This window comes from Nicotiana sylvestris, chromosome 3, assembly GCF_000393655.2.
Source record: "Nicotiana sylvestris chromosome 3, ASM39365v2, whole genome shotgun sequence".
In the NCBI taxonomy this organism is placed as follows: Eukaryota; Viridiplantae; Streptophyta; class Magnoliopsida; order Solanales; family Solanaceae; genus Nicotiana; species Nicotiana sylvestris.
In genome coordinates, this window is record NC_091059.1 from 176181409 (window position 1) to 176197133 (window position 15725).

General features: G+C 37.0%; 1 protein-coding gene across 5 annotated transcripts in view; it reads left to right on the forward strand.

The window, feature by feature from the left end:
* Positions 1–281: 281 nt before the first annotated feature.
* LOC104223562 (serine/threonine-protein kinase ATM) overlaps positions 282–15725 on the forward strand; it is a 93925-nt gene continuing 78481 nt past the window's right edge. For 4 of the 5 annotated variants that reach the window (XM_070171217.1, XM_070171215.1, XM_070171218.1 and 1 more), the window contains exons 1-15: positions 282–599; positions 776–887; positions 968–1111; positions 2528–2689; positions 2784–2979; positions 3090–3246; positions 3332–3471; positions 4314–4401; positions 4689–4792; positions 5507–5605; positions 5817–5873; positions 6109–6193; positions 7732–7806; positions 9709–9750; positions 9841–9911. In XM_070171217.1, coding sequence (XP_070027318.1) covers positions 522–599; positions 776–887; positions 968–1111; positions 2528–2689; positions 2784–2979; positions 3090–3246; positions 3332–3471; positions 4314–4401; positions 4689–4792; positions 5507–5605; positions 5817–5873; positions 6109–6193; positions 7732–7806; positions 9709–9750; positions 9841–9911 — 1610 coding nt within the window. In that variant the 5' untranslated portion in view covers positions 282–521. Of the gene's footprint in view, positions 600–775; positions 888–967; positions 1112–2527; positions 2694–2783; positions 2980–3089; positions 3247–3331; positions 3472–4313; positions 4402–4688; positions 4793–5506; positions 5606–5816; positions 5874–6108; positions 6194–7731; positions 7807–9708; positions 9751–9840; positions 9912–15725 lie in introns of those variants that run through there. The other variant, XM_070171219.1, reaches the window with a different exon arrangement.

A 15725-nucleotide genomic window follows, 5' to 3' on the forward strand; every position in this document is an offset into this window, starting at 1 on the left:
ACAAAATTTTGTTTATCAAATATTTCAAAAAATATTTTTTAAATAAATTAGTCAAATACAAACTGCTACTCTCCAAAATTACTTTTCTGAAAATAATTTAAAATAAAATTACTTTTTAAATAAATAGATTTTGCTGGCTTAGCCAAAGGGACTAAGATGAAATAAGTCGAAGTAAATAAGTTTCATTTTTTCGTTCCCAAACACGGTAGTAACTTCAACGAAGTCTTTTTCTTTTTTTCTTCTTTCTTCTTTTCTTTTCCTCCATCAGGAGTCCATTTCGCTGCGGCGTGGAGCGGACCAAAATCCAGAAAACACGGTTTGGAATCGACCCGTCTATTAAAGGGTCTTTTTGTCTCTAAACCCCATTTAGAACTCCGCTCACTCCCATTTCTCTACTTCACAATCAACAGCAACAGCCCTTCCTTCTCTTCCCGCCTATTCTCTCTTTATCAACCAAATAACATTGGCGATCAAGCCCTAGTTCTATTTCTTGGTATTCAGAATCTCATACAAACAGTGATATGGTCAATACTGTGACGTCCAGAGATATTCAGGACATTGTCTCCAAACTCTCGTCAGACAAAGCAAAATCTCGTGAAGTATAAATACCTATTGTTTGATTTTTATTTACTTATAAGAAATTGAATTCAATAAGTAAAGCTCAATTAATCTTGACGGAGAAAATTGATCAAAGAATTTGAATGTTAATGAACACCGTGGTTATAGTTATTTCCTTTTGAGTCTGGACTAATTGGTTTGCTTCTTATTAAAATAGGAAGGGATTAAGTTGTTAAATGCATGGCTAGAAGAAGGCCAAAGGTCTGTTGAGTTCTGCAGATACGTTGGAGAGAAGACCGCGAGGCTTAAACCAGGCGAAATTCCTCATTGTCAGTATAATAAATATAACAATGTTCTTTGCATATGTCCGCACTTGACAGATATTTGAGGGGTGTATAATTTTATGCAGCTGAGACGTGGCCCTTTCTTGTTACATTGCTTACTAAATGCGTGTCCCTGGAGATATCTGGGAGCAAAAAACGTTTGCCCAAGTTGAATTTTGCTAAAACTCTTCGGATTGTTGTCCAACGAGCAGAGGATGCCAAATTTTCAGGTACTATGGACTAGAAATATATTTTATTGTCATTGTCGATTCTGCCTTCTAGTCTGTGTAGAAATTTAGGTTGTTTCTTTTTATTTCCTGAAAGTGAATACACAGTTAAATGTGTTTTCTTTGTTTTGTGGAGAGATCCTTGAAAGTGATCTGCATTTGCCTATGGATGAATTCCACATAGATTGTATTCGTCTGCCGATATAAACTCGAACAGACATTAAGCAATACATAGGTTAGTCTGCTTGTTGCCCCATCCACCCAAACAGCTGAAAATGTTATTGCATGTCTCCAAATTTTGAAGACACGGGTAATACCCATGAGTAACCAATATCTTCTCGTTTTTATCTATCTCAGATTTGTGTGCACTGGTATAACTATTAGAGTATGTGTATTTTGATAAATGGTATTAGTTTTAGAATATTGCAATGTGGGACTGCTTTTCACAGATCCATTTCCAATGATTAAATTGATCTTTTCGAGTTGATATGCATTCTCTTCAATAAACATCCATGCTTGCCTTTGTTTACTTTTTGTGGCACTGAATCTCTTTGTTCATGTTGTTTACTTTGGGAGGTAACTGACCCGCTGAAACTCTTTGTTCATTTTGTTAACTTATGGAGGTAACTCACCCATATCCTTGCATGTCTGCCAGCAAAATATGATTTCATGTGGAAAATTTCGTATCATGATGGAACGTTCAAAGTTGCACGAACCTAAAATCTCAAACTATCATTACTTATTAAACAAAAATCTCAAACTTTCATTCCTTCGATGTAGACTTGTTGGAACCTTGAGGATTTTCTTCTACATACTTTTTTCTATTAAGATGAAAGGTCAATATTATCTCATGTTAATTTTTTTCAAGTATTGTGTGATTTTATTCATAATGGCAAAGCTCTCGTATGCACGAGGTATTCAAAAATAGAGGATCTATTAAAAGATATGATTCTCTACGAAAAGACACCCGATCTTTTATACAAGTAGGAACCTCATGAGTGCACCAAAAGACATTAAAAACTGGAGGCTATTCCTCAGATTTATAAAGATCAAGCTATTTCCCTTTTCTGCATCCTATCCACGTAAGTACCAATAGAGCAACATCTCACACCCAACGTCTTCTCTTCTGTCCTCTAAAGGGCCAACTAAATAGTTCATAGTGTCCAACATTGTCATTTTATCCTGAACCATCTTAAAAGTTCCCCCACAGACGTGATGCTTCCTGACAATGTAGTAAGATATGATTCGCGTCCTTTCTCGAGTGTTTACACTTGAAACACCAACATATGTGTTCTTTCTCAAGTTTTCGACCACCAGAATTGCACAACCACCAACCAAGCCAAAAAAAAAATAAACCTTTCTTGGTATTATCCATTTCAAAAATGATGAATTGTTTCATATATTTGTTATGTCTGGCAGGCAAAGATATGCCTCTTTTACCTGTGGCAAAATTGCTTTTCAATCATGTCTGGGATGTTTTAAAGGATACTCCTAGTTTTCAATCCGAGTATGGAACTATTCTCCGGCATCTTTTGGCAGTGAGATCTTACCGTTTTCACATGAGGAAGCGGGTTTACTGTTGTAAGTAAGCATGTATCTTTTTTTACAGCAAAGAGGTGCCTATAATCTAACATTGCATTTCAATCTTAACTATAGTTTTTGTGTTAATCTGCAGGTTTGGTGCTTCTATACATGGAAAAGATAGAAACAAGTTTAAAAGAAAAAAGTGATAGCCAAATAAATCCAAGAGAGGAGGTCTTTCGATGCATCTCGACACTTCATTCTCTCCTTGAAAACCCCCCTGGAGGTTTTCCTGATAGCCTTCAAGAGGATATTGTCAAGGGTTTTATTGAAATTTTTTCTTATGTAAGGTAGAGAGATATTCTGGTTCTCATGCCTTTTGTTCTATTTCCTTCTTTTTTTTTCTTTCCAATTTTTAATTGTTTCACATTCCACTGAACTCTTTACTATTGTGGTTTAGGGATGAAGGGAAAATTTCACGCAAGCTAATCGAGTGCATTAACATATACTTGCTGAGGGATGGCCCAAATTTGGGTTCTAAATCCCTGGAAATCCATGATGCTCTGCATCATTTTGTCTTCCGATGTTGGATGACAACTCGTGATCGTGGGTTAAAGGTATACAATTTTATGAGATGCAGTACTTCATGCCTATATCTATGCATCGGACATGAATTTCTAATGTCCATCTCTTCTTTTATAGGATTCACTTGTTTTTTATGCAAGGCTACAACTAAATTTGACGAGGGATTTTGCTGATGGGAGCTCTTTATTAGAACAACTTCAGGATGTACTAGGGAAGGAATTAGATCAAATGAGCAGTTGGACCATCAATTTACCCTGGTTAGTACTGTTCGATGTGCTGTCCCAAGTGCCTGTGTATAGAGCTATCTGTTTTCGGTGTCATGGATGATTGGTAAACATGCTAAACGTGCTGGGGTTTTCAAAAGTTCATGGAAAAAAGGTCCCCCCCTCCCCCAAACGTTCTATACGAATGTATATGTTGGACACTTAAAGTTTCATCCAAAGCTCACCCCAATCTCCAAAATCTTGTCTTAGCACTCTTCTGATGGTCTTTCATTCCATTGTCCCATCTCTAGCTTTTCCTTTAAATCTTCAACCGTCTTCAAATTTGAGTCCTTCGTCTCAAAGCAGTGAAGTGGTAATCAAAAGCTAGAGCACATTTCATCTTCAGCTCTCAAGTTGCCCCCCCCCCTCCTATTTCCATCTGAAATCTGTGTCTGCAAATCCGCCAACCGATTGCTATTGACTTGTCTGAGCTTCCAATCAATCTGAATCTGCAAACTCACCAACTCATTACAATTATTTATTTCTCTTTATTTATTTTGGATCTCTGATTTTTGTTCAATTTTCCTTATAATTCAAGCATGAAGAATGAGCTCTGTTGCTTCAATATTATGATTAGCTTTGATTCTGAAGGACTTCATATATGAACTTCTATTTGGGTTATGAGCTTGGGATAAAATGAAACTCAAGCTTGAGCTCCCTCGTCAGTCGGATTTGAATGGCATCTTGGTTCAAATGATAGCTGAGCAGAGTCAGAGTGCCCATAACTCAGCTTGACCCCGTTCATTTACACTGTGATGAGTTGCCATCTTTAAGTTTATAAGTTGTCTGATCTTACGATTTTTCTCAATGTTTTAACGATGTTCCTTTCTGTACAGGAAAGACACAACCAGAAATGACAAATGTGGAAGCTTGACAAGCTCTCAATGCGGTCTTATGGAGCTTGCAGCACTTGTCTTTTACCGGGTAGTTGTTTGTTAAATTATTCTTGTTTCAACGTTGTGATCAGATGATGACGCTCTCTGTGAAATTTTAACTGTTCAATCTTATTTCCTACGAAATTGAGTCAGATATCCCTTGGTACTTCTGTAATTCTGGTATTATTATAGATTTTGGAAGGTTGATATCTGTATATCAGATTCTTCGATTTTGGATCTAATGCGCATATTTTATCCCCTTAAAAAGTTCTTAACATTTGTAAGCAACTAGAGGTAACTAGGATGACATACTAACTCCGTGATTATGATTATCAGGCATGTCTTAACACACCTATAGCATCGTCATCTGAGAAACGACTTAGAAGGGAGCATGTTGTAGTCCAGATAAGGGAGAGGCTCTCAAGGGGAAAGTGGCCGTGGTATGTAATCCTGTGTGCTGTTCCTAGTCTTTGCCTCTAGCTATCTACATAGTGACATAAGTATCACTATTGCAACTTTGCAGATGTAGTATTTGAAGGAGACCTTCCTATAGTTGCTCATCAGTTTTTGTGGTCTATTGATAGTTTAATAATCAAAGTAGAAATTTGATTCTTTGTTCCATGATTCATCATGTCTTTTACTGAAGGGCATCTAATGAGACAAGTTTGTTAGCAACACTCACCTTCTGACTTTTCCTCGAAGTCTTTCATCTGTTGTCTGTATGCATGATCTATTTATTACACATTATCAGACGTATATTCTGCTATTTCTTCATGATATTTTTGGAGAAAGCCTCTCGGATACTTAATTATTCCATAATTTTGGTTGTGGTCTGTGCCATTTCCTCCTCTCATTTTGAGGTTATTGGTAGAGAGAAGAGAAGTACAATTGTTTGAAGAGTTTTCACATTGATAAGGAGAAGGAAGCTTATTGTTCTTGTGATGCCCTTGTTTTTTGGTACACTGTTGAGCGCTTCCCATAAATTTATACTAGGCATTCAGACATGTCTGTTAGCATCAATTTCTGAGGTCACTGATACTCCAATTGACCTGGTTGCCATAAATCCGTGTGAATTGATTGGTAGCACGATCAACTTATTCTTGAGACATTCCTTAAAATTGTAAAGTTATTCACTTTGTATGTTTTGGCAATAGGCATGCAGCTTTCTGTTACCTCATCCACAATTATTATGGTCGCATAAAGAAGGATTTATTGATCTATTGGTTTGAAGGTATATGTGCAAGCTTTGAAAGGTTAGTTTTCTGGTCCTTGTTTTGGATGCATTGCCCTTTTTTTTTGTGTGTGTGTGTGTGTGTTGTAGCTTATGGATCTTGTGTCCTGTAAGAGCATCTAGCAATTTCTTCATGGCTACCTCCCTGTTATAGTTTTATAAATCTTTGCTTTTCGATCCTGTATATGAGTATGTTTAAACTGCGGATCTGGCACTCTTTGTTTTCTTTTCAGGATAATAAATGATGCAAACATGGAGCATAGTTATGAAGGTCTCTTGTGGGCATTGAGGTGTGTTCTGCCTGATTTTCATCGATATATTAGCTTTATCACGTTGTACTGGACATGTGGGACTGACTAGTCTTCTATTTTATATTATCACTGTTTGTGTTACTTCCATTTACTGTTGGTAATTTCTAACTTCTATGGTACTGCACCATAAGATTCTGCATTAGAATGCTAATATATAGGAGTACTCTGTTTCGTTTTTACATTTTCTTCTGAATTCTACTCTCAACCCATCTAGGAGTCTTCAAGGACTTTCTTTGATGCTGCGGTTTCCTGTTCCAGCACTGCAAACTTCTTCAGAGTTGGCATCCACATTTAATGGGGTAACAGTCTGTTCTTTCAAAATGTGTTGGCATATTCAAGTTTTTGACACCTTGGTGACCTGTTTGGCCTTTTGCTGTTAAATATAGAGAACTTTTTGTTGCCTTATAGCTGGTAAGATTGTTATTTGAATTATTTGCTTTTTTTGAGCTCTATCTTTCTTGTACTTGTGTGTTCATAGTTTATCAAAAGCTGTTAACTAAGAACTTAAAATTGGGGAAAATAGAACACAATTAAATGGTGCAAAGATAGAAAGATGAATTTTCTAATTCAAATTTGATGAAGTGACCTTCCTAACCTTTCTGCTTTTGACAATGGGGGAATTTGAGGGGGTGTTTTTGCAAGAGTGATAGACTTAAATTAAGTACACCAATTAGCTTGCTCTCACTTTTAAATGTTCTGGCTTTTGTCCTTGAAGTAGTTTTAAATTTGAGCTGTTGCTCTGTTTTTGGATTGAGACCCTTTATGGGGAATGTGAGAATGCTCTTTTCTTGATTATTCCATATTGATTTTCTTTTGAATTTGAGACAGATTTCTTTCCTAACCTTTATATGACTGCATAAGATGGAAGCTTCCCTGCCTAATCGTTTTTCTTTTATTGTCTTTGCTATTTTCCCTTTTTTTTTGGGGTCTCATGCTGGCATTTGCTTCGATTTCCTAAAACACGGGCAGAGTGGGCGATTAGCCTCTCACAGGGATAGTAGCTTGAGATATTCTTCCCTTTGCAGTCTAAGACCATCATGTCAGGAAGCGACTATTACATGGTTCTCTATCTCACCTCATGGATACGGGGTTTTCACTACAACATTAATAAAAATAACTTTACCCCCAGAAAATAGTGACTTCAGTTCACCAAAATCTAGCTTTCTCAGCTACAACATCTTATGCTAGGAAGAGACTTAATGAGCTTGCGATTTTGCATTTTATTAATTTGAAATACCATCTTATTGGATGAATTTCAGTAAGACACTGATAAAGAGCACACCAGAAATGCTCTCTCATTTCTTATCCTTACCAAAAAAAGATGCTGTCTCATTGCCCATTACAAAGATTTTTTACCAGTGTTTAAATGCTGGAGTTCCACTTATAAGCTCAGTTCACACTGTTTACTAGAATTTTCTTTATTGAGTAAATTAAACATTTTAATAGGATATTTTGTATAGAAGCCTTAATCAAGTTTATTGAAAAAAGATTTGCATGTGAAATCACAAGGACGGGAAGATTTAAGTAAGGTGGACGAACAATCAGTAAGTAGTTAATACCTAGTAAGTAGTTAATACCTGATTTAACAGCATGACATACCCTGATTGGTGGTTTTTGCATTAGATGCTGAGTTAGCAGCACAAGCTCGGGTGGCCCAATATTCAAATATCCTTGTGGCAAAAAGAGGAAAGAGGAACAAATGTTTCACGCACAAGTCTTTTTTTAATTGTTCACTTGGGGGTTTGTGGTCCCTGGCAACCATTTTATTGGGACAACCCAATTAAATTCATCTATTTGTTTTTTGGTTTAAGGATTTAGCTCTTGACTGTATTTGCAGGTTGAAACAGGTTGGCGTACGATATGGAACTGTGTTATTGGTGGTTTGCCCACATTCAGTACTTTTACAGCAGTTGTAAGTTGTGACTTCATTGATCTTTTAAAGACGGAATCCTGTTTCTTTTTCTAGTATTTAGGTGTGGTATAATGCTGGTAGCGTGCTTCCAAGTACTCAAATATATTATTTCCAAATTTGATAAAGAAACACGACCAAAGCCACATGTAGGATAGGTATTAGAGGCTGGGCATGTAGAACTCAAAAGGTATCCATCAAGTAAACCAACTCATCTAAGGTCATGCTTTTTGCATCCCATTTTTTTGCGACACTATTTGATGTCAATAAGCATGAAGGACTTAATTCAATTTACATGTTATGTAATGTAAGGTGATAAACAGTATATTTTTTGATAGAAGTGAATACAAAGTTGGTTTGATAGGATAAAACCATCACATTGTGGTTACGGTTTAAATTGGTTAATAAATTAAGAATTCTTGAAACTGATCTGTGACAGGTCTTGGATGGTTCTGTTTATTTGTTCTTAGTCAGTTAGCTTCTTTTTGTTTTGTTTGATGAAGCTCGTCCTTAGTTTGTTGTTTAAACCATGACTTCTCGTCCTTTAGCCTTGTACTGCTTATTCTTCTATTGGAAGAATCTTTTGCGGAAAGCAGTCATGAATATCTTTTACTTCAATTACTAAAAGTTCATTAGTTCCATACTTCCATTTGCCCTGTACTCTGAATGACTAATGCAGTTGCAGTTGCATAGTAATTATGATGTTTAATTTGCAAGGGCTTCTAAGTCTTAAGTACCAATGCTAAGTGATTTTCCTACGGATTTGGGAATACTGAAGTACTTTAAATCTGAACATACTTTTATTTTCTTGATTTTTTCTCTGAATGTCGGATATCCTATTCAAACATTGCAGTGTAATTAGGTGTTTTTAAGTAAAAAAAAAAAATGCAATTCAAGTGATTCTGACTCGGGTATTTAGAAATCAATTGTCTGCCTTTGTTGACTCCAGCAGTATCGATAGAGTTTTATGGATATTTATGTCAGGATGAGTATATCTTCTTAAACTTAAGTTGCTTAAATGTTATTTGAGCAATGCAAGATTTTCTCTTATTTGCTGATTATTTCATATATCTGTTTTTTGTCTCTTCAAGTTTGTTTCTCTAAAAGCAACTGATTACTGTTCGTAGAAAAATGTCTGAAAGAGTACGGAATCATTTTTTTTAATAAGGTAATTAAATTTTGTTAACAATTGGGCCCCAAAATGCTTATATACAAGGAGTATACCGAAAAATAGAAAACCTACAAAAAGATAAGATTTTCTATGAATGACATCCAATCATCTGTACATAACGGAACTTGTTGGGTGCACCAAAAAGTTATAAGGAATAAGAGGCTACTCCTCAATTGTACAAATTTATCACAACACCATCAAAAGCTCTCCTATTTCTTTCTCTCCATACGATCTACATAAGTGCAAGTGTAACAACATTCCACGCCCTGCGTCTTCTCCTCCCTCTACCACACTTCAAGCTGAAAAGAATTTCTTTGACAGTGCCTGGCATCACCCACTCAAGTCCAAACTGTCTCAGGATTTCCCACCATAGCCTCGAAGTACCTGACAATGTAGAAGAACTTGTCTTTGGTTAACGAACCCTTCAAAGTCTCGTTTAAGGAAAATTGAACCGATGCCACAATGTACTTGGGATGCAAGTTCTCAACAAATAAGAAAGAAAAAAGTGATGCAAGTAACTTATCAGAACAGATTGGCTTCAACATATCTTCAGCCTGCACTACTGGTGGGAGAAAAACAAAGCAAATGAAATGTTTTCCATTGAAAAGTATATCTGATAAGTATTTAAGTTGTCTGCAAGCAGTTTTTTCTTGTGAAGAGAATATTCAGAATTCTTAAGTCTAAAACAAGTTATTAGGCTACTTGTTTACTTTCTTGTTTCCATGTATGTGCAGGTGGATGCTGCATTAAGGCTACTTAGAAACATAATACTCAATGTGAGCACTATCCTTTTGCAGACTTGTGATATTTTTCTTGATTTATTTCTGTTGGAATATTTGGACGTCTTTGTTTCTTATTTCTTTTAGGATAAAATGAATGCATACCTTGTGCCCCAAGACTTGTGGGATCTTCGATTACTTAAACGCGTGCCATCAATGTAAGTAATTCATTCTTTTCATATTATTATGGGAATTAGTATATGAGCCTACTGATGTCAGCATTATTTTGTTCTTTGGAATCTCGAATGTACGCTGGTAACTTATTGTAAATTGTCCTGTTAAAATGAAAAATTAAGTGCACAGTGCTGATGAAAACACTTAGTCTATTGTGTTAGTCAACTTATTATTTGCAAATATTTTGTGTTGAACTTCCACACAAGAGAAATGAATCGAAAATCTCATTAAAGAGGCACTTCTTGAATTATCTTCACTCTATCTTTTCGAGGAAGCATTCTTGTAGCTTAAACCTGCAATGAGCTATGATAAGAGTGGTATTACAACAATGTGCCATTCTAGAAGCCCTTAGGATAGGTAGAAATGGGTCTATTATAAGGTATCCTGAATCTGAACTAGAACAGAGAAGACTTGTGTACTATCTATGCATGCCATAGAGGTAAAGGTACAAAAGGTTAAATTGAAATGCCTTGTAGGGAATTTATAGATTCTCATGCAATGTCTTATATAGGTGATAGTGCCCCTATCAGACAGTATATCTTGAAATTGGTAATCTCTCAGACAGTCACAGCATGATGGTTATGTTGAAGGACTGAGTTTCTTCAGAGGTCACTGTTACTGCTTGCTTCCCAAAAAAATGGATACTGATGATCTCTGATGAATATGAGTTTGTAAATAAGTGCTCAAGTAGGTTTGTCTTACTAATTGACAGAAGAATCCTTGTAGAATGGGCTTGGATTTGAGTGTCGTCTGTCAAAAAATGAGCGTCGTCTGTTATAAAAGATGAAATGTGAAGGTTGGTTAGTAAATGGTTAAATTTCAGACATTGTTGATGATGTGTTTGCAACCTTGATTGTTCAACATGGTCATAGCTCCCTTACAGAAATGTCTGTACCATATTGGAATAAAGAAAATTCTGTTAGTGAAAGAAATTATGCATATTTCTGGGAACAACCTGTGCTTTACTAAATATAGTTCAACAGAATGTTTACTTAGTATAGCTCTCTAATCTCACCACAAATGTCACAATGAAATGATAACACCACCTCCTTATCAAGGAGAATCGATAAACCACCAAGACTCCCAACCACTTCGTACCAGAGGAGCATAGAATGCCATTCTGCCCCATATCTGGGGGACTTTAATGTTATTTGAGGATTCTAATAGGTTTTACAACATTTACTGCATGTAATGCGACATCTTTTGTGAGAGTAAAATTATACCTTAATTCCTGGTTTTCTTAGTATTTAATGGACTAGACTCTCTTCTTTTATGTCCTCTGAGATTATATGATTATTCTATGATGTATGTTTGAAGTAGTTTGATCACTTATGAAACTTTTGACTTGAAGTATTTTTTTTTTGAATTGGTAACTATTGTATATATTATAAAAATCAGTACATAGGTTGCACTGAAAACCAAATTTACATAGAGAGAATTTGAAGATATTCTAATTTAAAACCTAGCAGGATCCTAGTATGTCTATGATTGTCAATGTATCTTCTGTGTACATCTGTTTGCACCAAAAACAAAATAGAAGAATACAATTGAGTTTGATCTTCTGCAGTGGATTGCTTCTGTCTTCAAAACATCTAGTGTTCTTTTCCCTCCAGACTGTCCACCAAATACAAGCCGGAACAGTCCTCCATCTATCTCTGCTAGTTGCTTCAGCTCCAGCTTCTTCCCAACTATAAATGACATCTTTAATCCTGTATGGCATTGACCATGAAATACCCCTAAGACTAATAAAGATTTTCCATAGTTGGTCTGTAATCTTGCAATGTAGAAACAAATGGTTGACAGTTTCTGCATTTTCCCCACACAGAAAACATCTTGAACACAGAGATATTCCCCTTTTTATGAGATTATCCTGGGTTAAAACCGCCTCCTTTGCTAGTAGCCAAGTGAAGCAAGCTACCTTGTATGGAATCTTTGTTTTCCATATATGTTTCCAAGACCATGTGTCTACCTGTTGATTATCATGATTCAAAATCTTATATGCATCCTTCACTCGGTAAACCCCTCTGTTGTGCCTCTTCCACCATATTGAATCAAAACCTTCCTGTAATCCTGTAAATGCATCCAGCTCTTTGTAGAGGTCAGTTAGTCTTATTATCTCCCAGTCATTCAGCTGTCTTCTTAGAGCTATTTCCCATCCTTGACAACTCCTCATTTCAGCTACTGTCTTATGCTGGTTTTGTGCTAAAACGAACATATCTGGGTATCTTTCCTTTAAGCTTCCAATTCCTAACCAGTTATCATTCCAAAATGATGTGTTCCTTCCGTTGTTCACTCTTATGGATGAGTGATTCTTCATTATTGGCCAAAGTTCTCTGATGGATTTCCACACACTTACTCCATGTGATGTTCTGACTTTTTTTGACACCCAGTTGTTTTCTTCACCATACTTTGCTTTGATCACTTTGGACCATAAAGATTGGGGTTCTTTAGAGTACTTCCATAACCATTTAATTCTAAGAGCCTTGCTTTGGTTCTTCAAATTCCTTATCCCTATTCTACCTTGTTTTTTATCCATTGTTAGCGTCTTCCAATTGACTAAATGGAAGACCTTTTTCTCCTTATTGCCTTGCCAAAGGAAAGTTCTTCGGAGTTTGTCCAATCTCTGTAGAACGCCTGCTGGAATTGGGAACAAAGACATCATGTAAGTAGGTAGAGAGTCTAATACTGAGTTGATTAGAACTAGCCTACCCCCAATGATAGGTACTGCGATTTCCATCTTGACAACTTCTTCTCACACTTTTCTATGACTGAATTCCAGATTTCTTTTGATTTGGATCTTGCACCAAGAGGCATCCCAAGGTAAACAGTTGGTAGGGACCCAAGTTCTCCTCCCAATATCTGAGTCAGTTGCCCCATATTGTTAACTTCATTAATGGGAAAAATATTGCTCTTTCTCCAGTTAATGTGTAATCCTGATACTCCCTCAAATAAAACCAAAATGATCCTTAAGAATCTAAGTTGGTCTTTTTCAGCATCACAGAAGACTAGAGTATCATCTGCATATTGGAGATGTGTGATCTCTAGATTGGTAGCCCCACTCCTGTTTACCTCAAAGCCTTTAACCCATCCACTGACTTTAGCCGTTTTGATCATGTTGTTTAATCCTTCCATGGCTATGATGAATAGAAAGGGAGATAAAGATCACCTTGTCTGAGACCTTTGTGTGAATGAAAATGACCTTTCGGACATCCATTTATAAGAATGGAAAATTTCACAATAGATATACAAAATTTCATCCATCTAATCCATTTTTGCCCAAAACCCATTTGTTCTAACATTCGTAGTAGGAAGCTCCAGTTCACATGGTCATAGGCCTTCTCGATATCCAATTTGCATAAGATTCCAGGTTCTTTCTTTTTTATTCTTGAGTCCACTGCTTCATTAGCAATCAACACTGCATCAATTATTTGTCTTCCTTTGATGAACGCCATTTGTTGAGCATCGACAATTTTCCCAACCACCCTCTTAAGTCTTTCAGTTAAGACTTTTGCGAGCAGTTTGTAGAAGCTCCCTATCAGACTGATCGGTCTGAAATCTCTCAATTCTTTCGCACCTGTCTTTTTTGGAATCAAAGCTATATATGTTGCATTGAAGCTTTTCTCAAACATCTCTTGTGAATGGAAGTTGTTAAAAGCCGCCATGATATCTTCCTTCAGAATGTCCCAGCACTTTCTGAAAAAACCCATTGTGTATCCATCTGGCCCTGGAGCCTTGTCACTTGCACACATCTTCAGACTGCTCAGCACTTCTTGTTCCTCAAAATTACTCTGTAAAGACTCCCTTTCTGATTCAGAAATGCTTGAACTATTTTCGAAATTGACTGTTGGTCTTCACTGTTCAGGTTCTGTGTAAAGCTCCTTGTAGAATTCTATGATCTCGTTCTCTATTCTTTCTGGATCCTCGATTACTTCATGTCGAATCATTATTTGGTCAATGTTGTTGTTTCTCTTGCGTGCATTTGCAGTCCGATGGAAAATTTTTGTATTCCTATCCCCTTCTTTGAGCCACAAAGCTCTTGATTTTTGTCTCCAAGCCAATTCTTCATTCTTGAGTTGCACCTCAATCTCCATTAGAGTGGCTGCTTTCCTGACTGATTCCTCCTCTGTCAACGCTCTTAGTTGTTGCGTTGTCTCAAAATCTGCTAGTTGACTTAGCAATTTTGATTTCTGCAGTCCCAAATTCCCTTCGTAACTTCTACTCCATCCTTTTAGCTTGCCCTTGAGAGCTTTTAACTTGCAAGCTAAAATGTAATCAGGTCTTCCTGAGAATTCAAAAGATCCCCACCACTCTCTAATTCTATCCTCAAAGCCTTCCACATTCAGCCACCAATTTTCAAACTTAAAGTATGATTTAGCTTGTTCCCACGCACCACAGTCTAGAGCCACAGGTGAATGGTCCGAAATCAACATTTGTTGGATAGATTGCTTGATATTTCTGAACCTTACATCCCATTCTTCTGAGATGAGAAATCTATCAATTCTTGAAGCCGCTGTATGATTGTCCCTTTTGAACCAAGTATAGTTTCCTCCTTCAAGTCGAAGATCTATTAACTCCATATCTTCTATACAATCCGAAAACTCCACCATCGCTCTGGACCTCCTTGAACATTCCCGTTTTTCAGAAGGGTACCTTGTAACGTTAAAATCGCCACAAACCGCCCAAGGACCTTCCATCAATCCCCTCACTGCACCCATTTCTCTCCATACTTTTTTCCTTTCTATTCTACAATTTGGAGCATACACTCCTATTATGTGACATTGAAAATTCTGTAGAAGAGCGTCAAACTTACACGTCAAAGTGTATGCACCAGTCTGTAACACCTCCCCTTTCCATACTCTGCAATCCCATAACAACAAAATCCCCCCTCTCGTGCCGCTAGCTTCTAAACATGCATACCTCACCCATCTACCACCCCATATTTGCCTGACTATTTCCTCGATATCCCCCTCGACTTTTGTTTCTTGCATGCAAATAATGTCTGCCCTCCAATTCTGCACTTGACTTTTTATTATCTCCCTTTTCTTCTTATCGTTTAATCCCTTACATTCCAGGAAATTACTTTGATCATCATATAGAAATGATTGATAGATCTCTTCCCCTACTCCTTTTTCCATCACTCTTGAACTTGACATCGAACGAAGTTAAACCTTTTAATTCCAGTGATCCTTTGAATCTTTGTTTCTTCACCTCCAACTCTGTCTCCACCCTTCTTACCTGTCTGCAGCTGTCAATTTGCATTAGCAACTCCAGTACTTCTTCATGTCCTTGAAAATCTACTCCAAACATTTTCCCCAATTTGATCATATTTTGGTGGACCCATATTGTTGCATCCATGTCTTTATCCAGTGATGAAATGTGTTGCTGAACTGCTATAGGAATCACCTCCTCGATTTCCCACTCTTGAATAGAGCTAAGTTGCTTTAGGTGTTCCCCAGTGCTTCCCACATGTTCATTCCCCATCTCTGAGTTTATGCTTTGCTCCCCTTCCTTCTGTTCCGATCTTGCCCAATCTGCTCCTCCATCTGACTGATTGCAACTGATAATTGTTTCCTTTTGCATACTTTCGAGATTCACATTGAGGGTTTGGTCCCCTGGAGAACTCTTTTGCCCCTGAGTAAGAAGGCCCTCCCATTTCGTCGATATAAGGCTTCCGCCCAATATCATCAGAGATCTCACACGAGAGGTCATTAAAAATGACTTGTGCAGCCATATCGTGACACTTTACTGCTCTGATTCATCGAAGTTGAACCTTGTGCAAATTGTCCACTTGCCTTTCC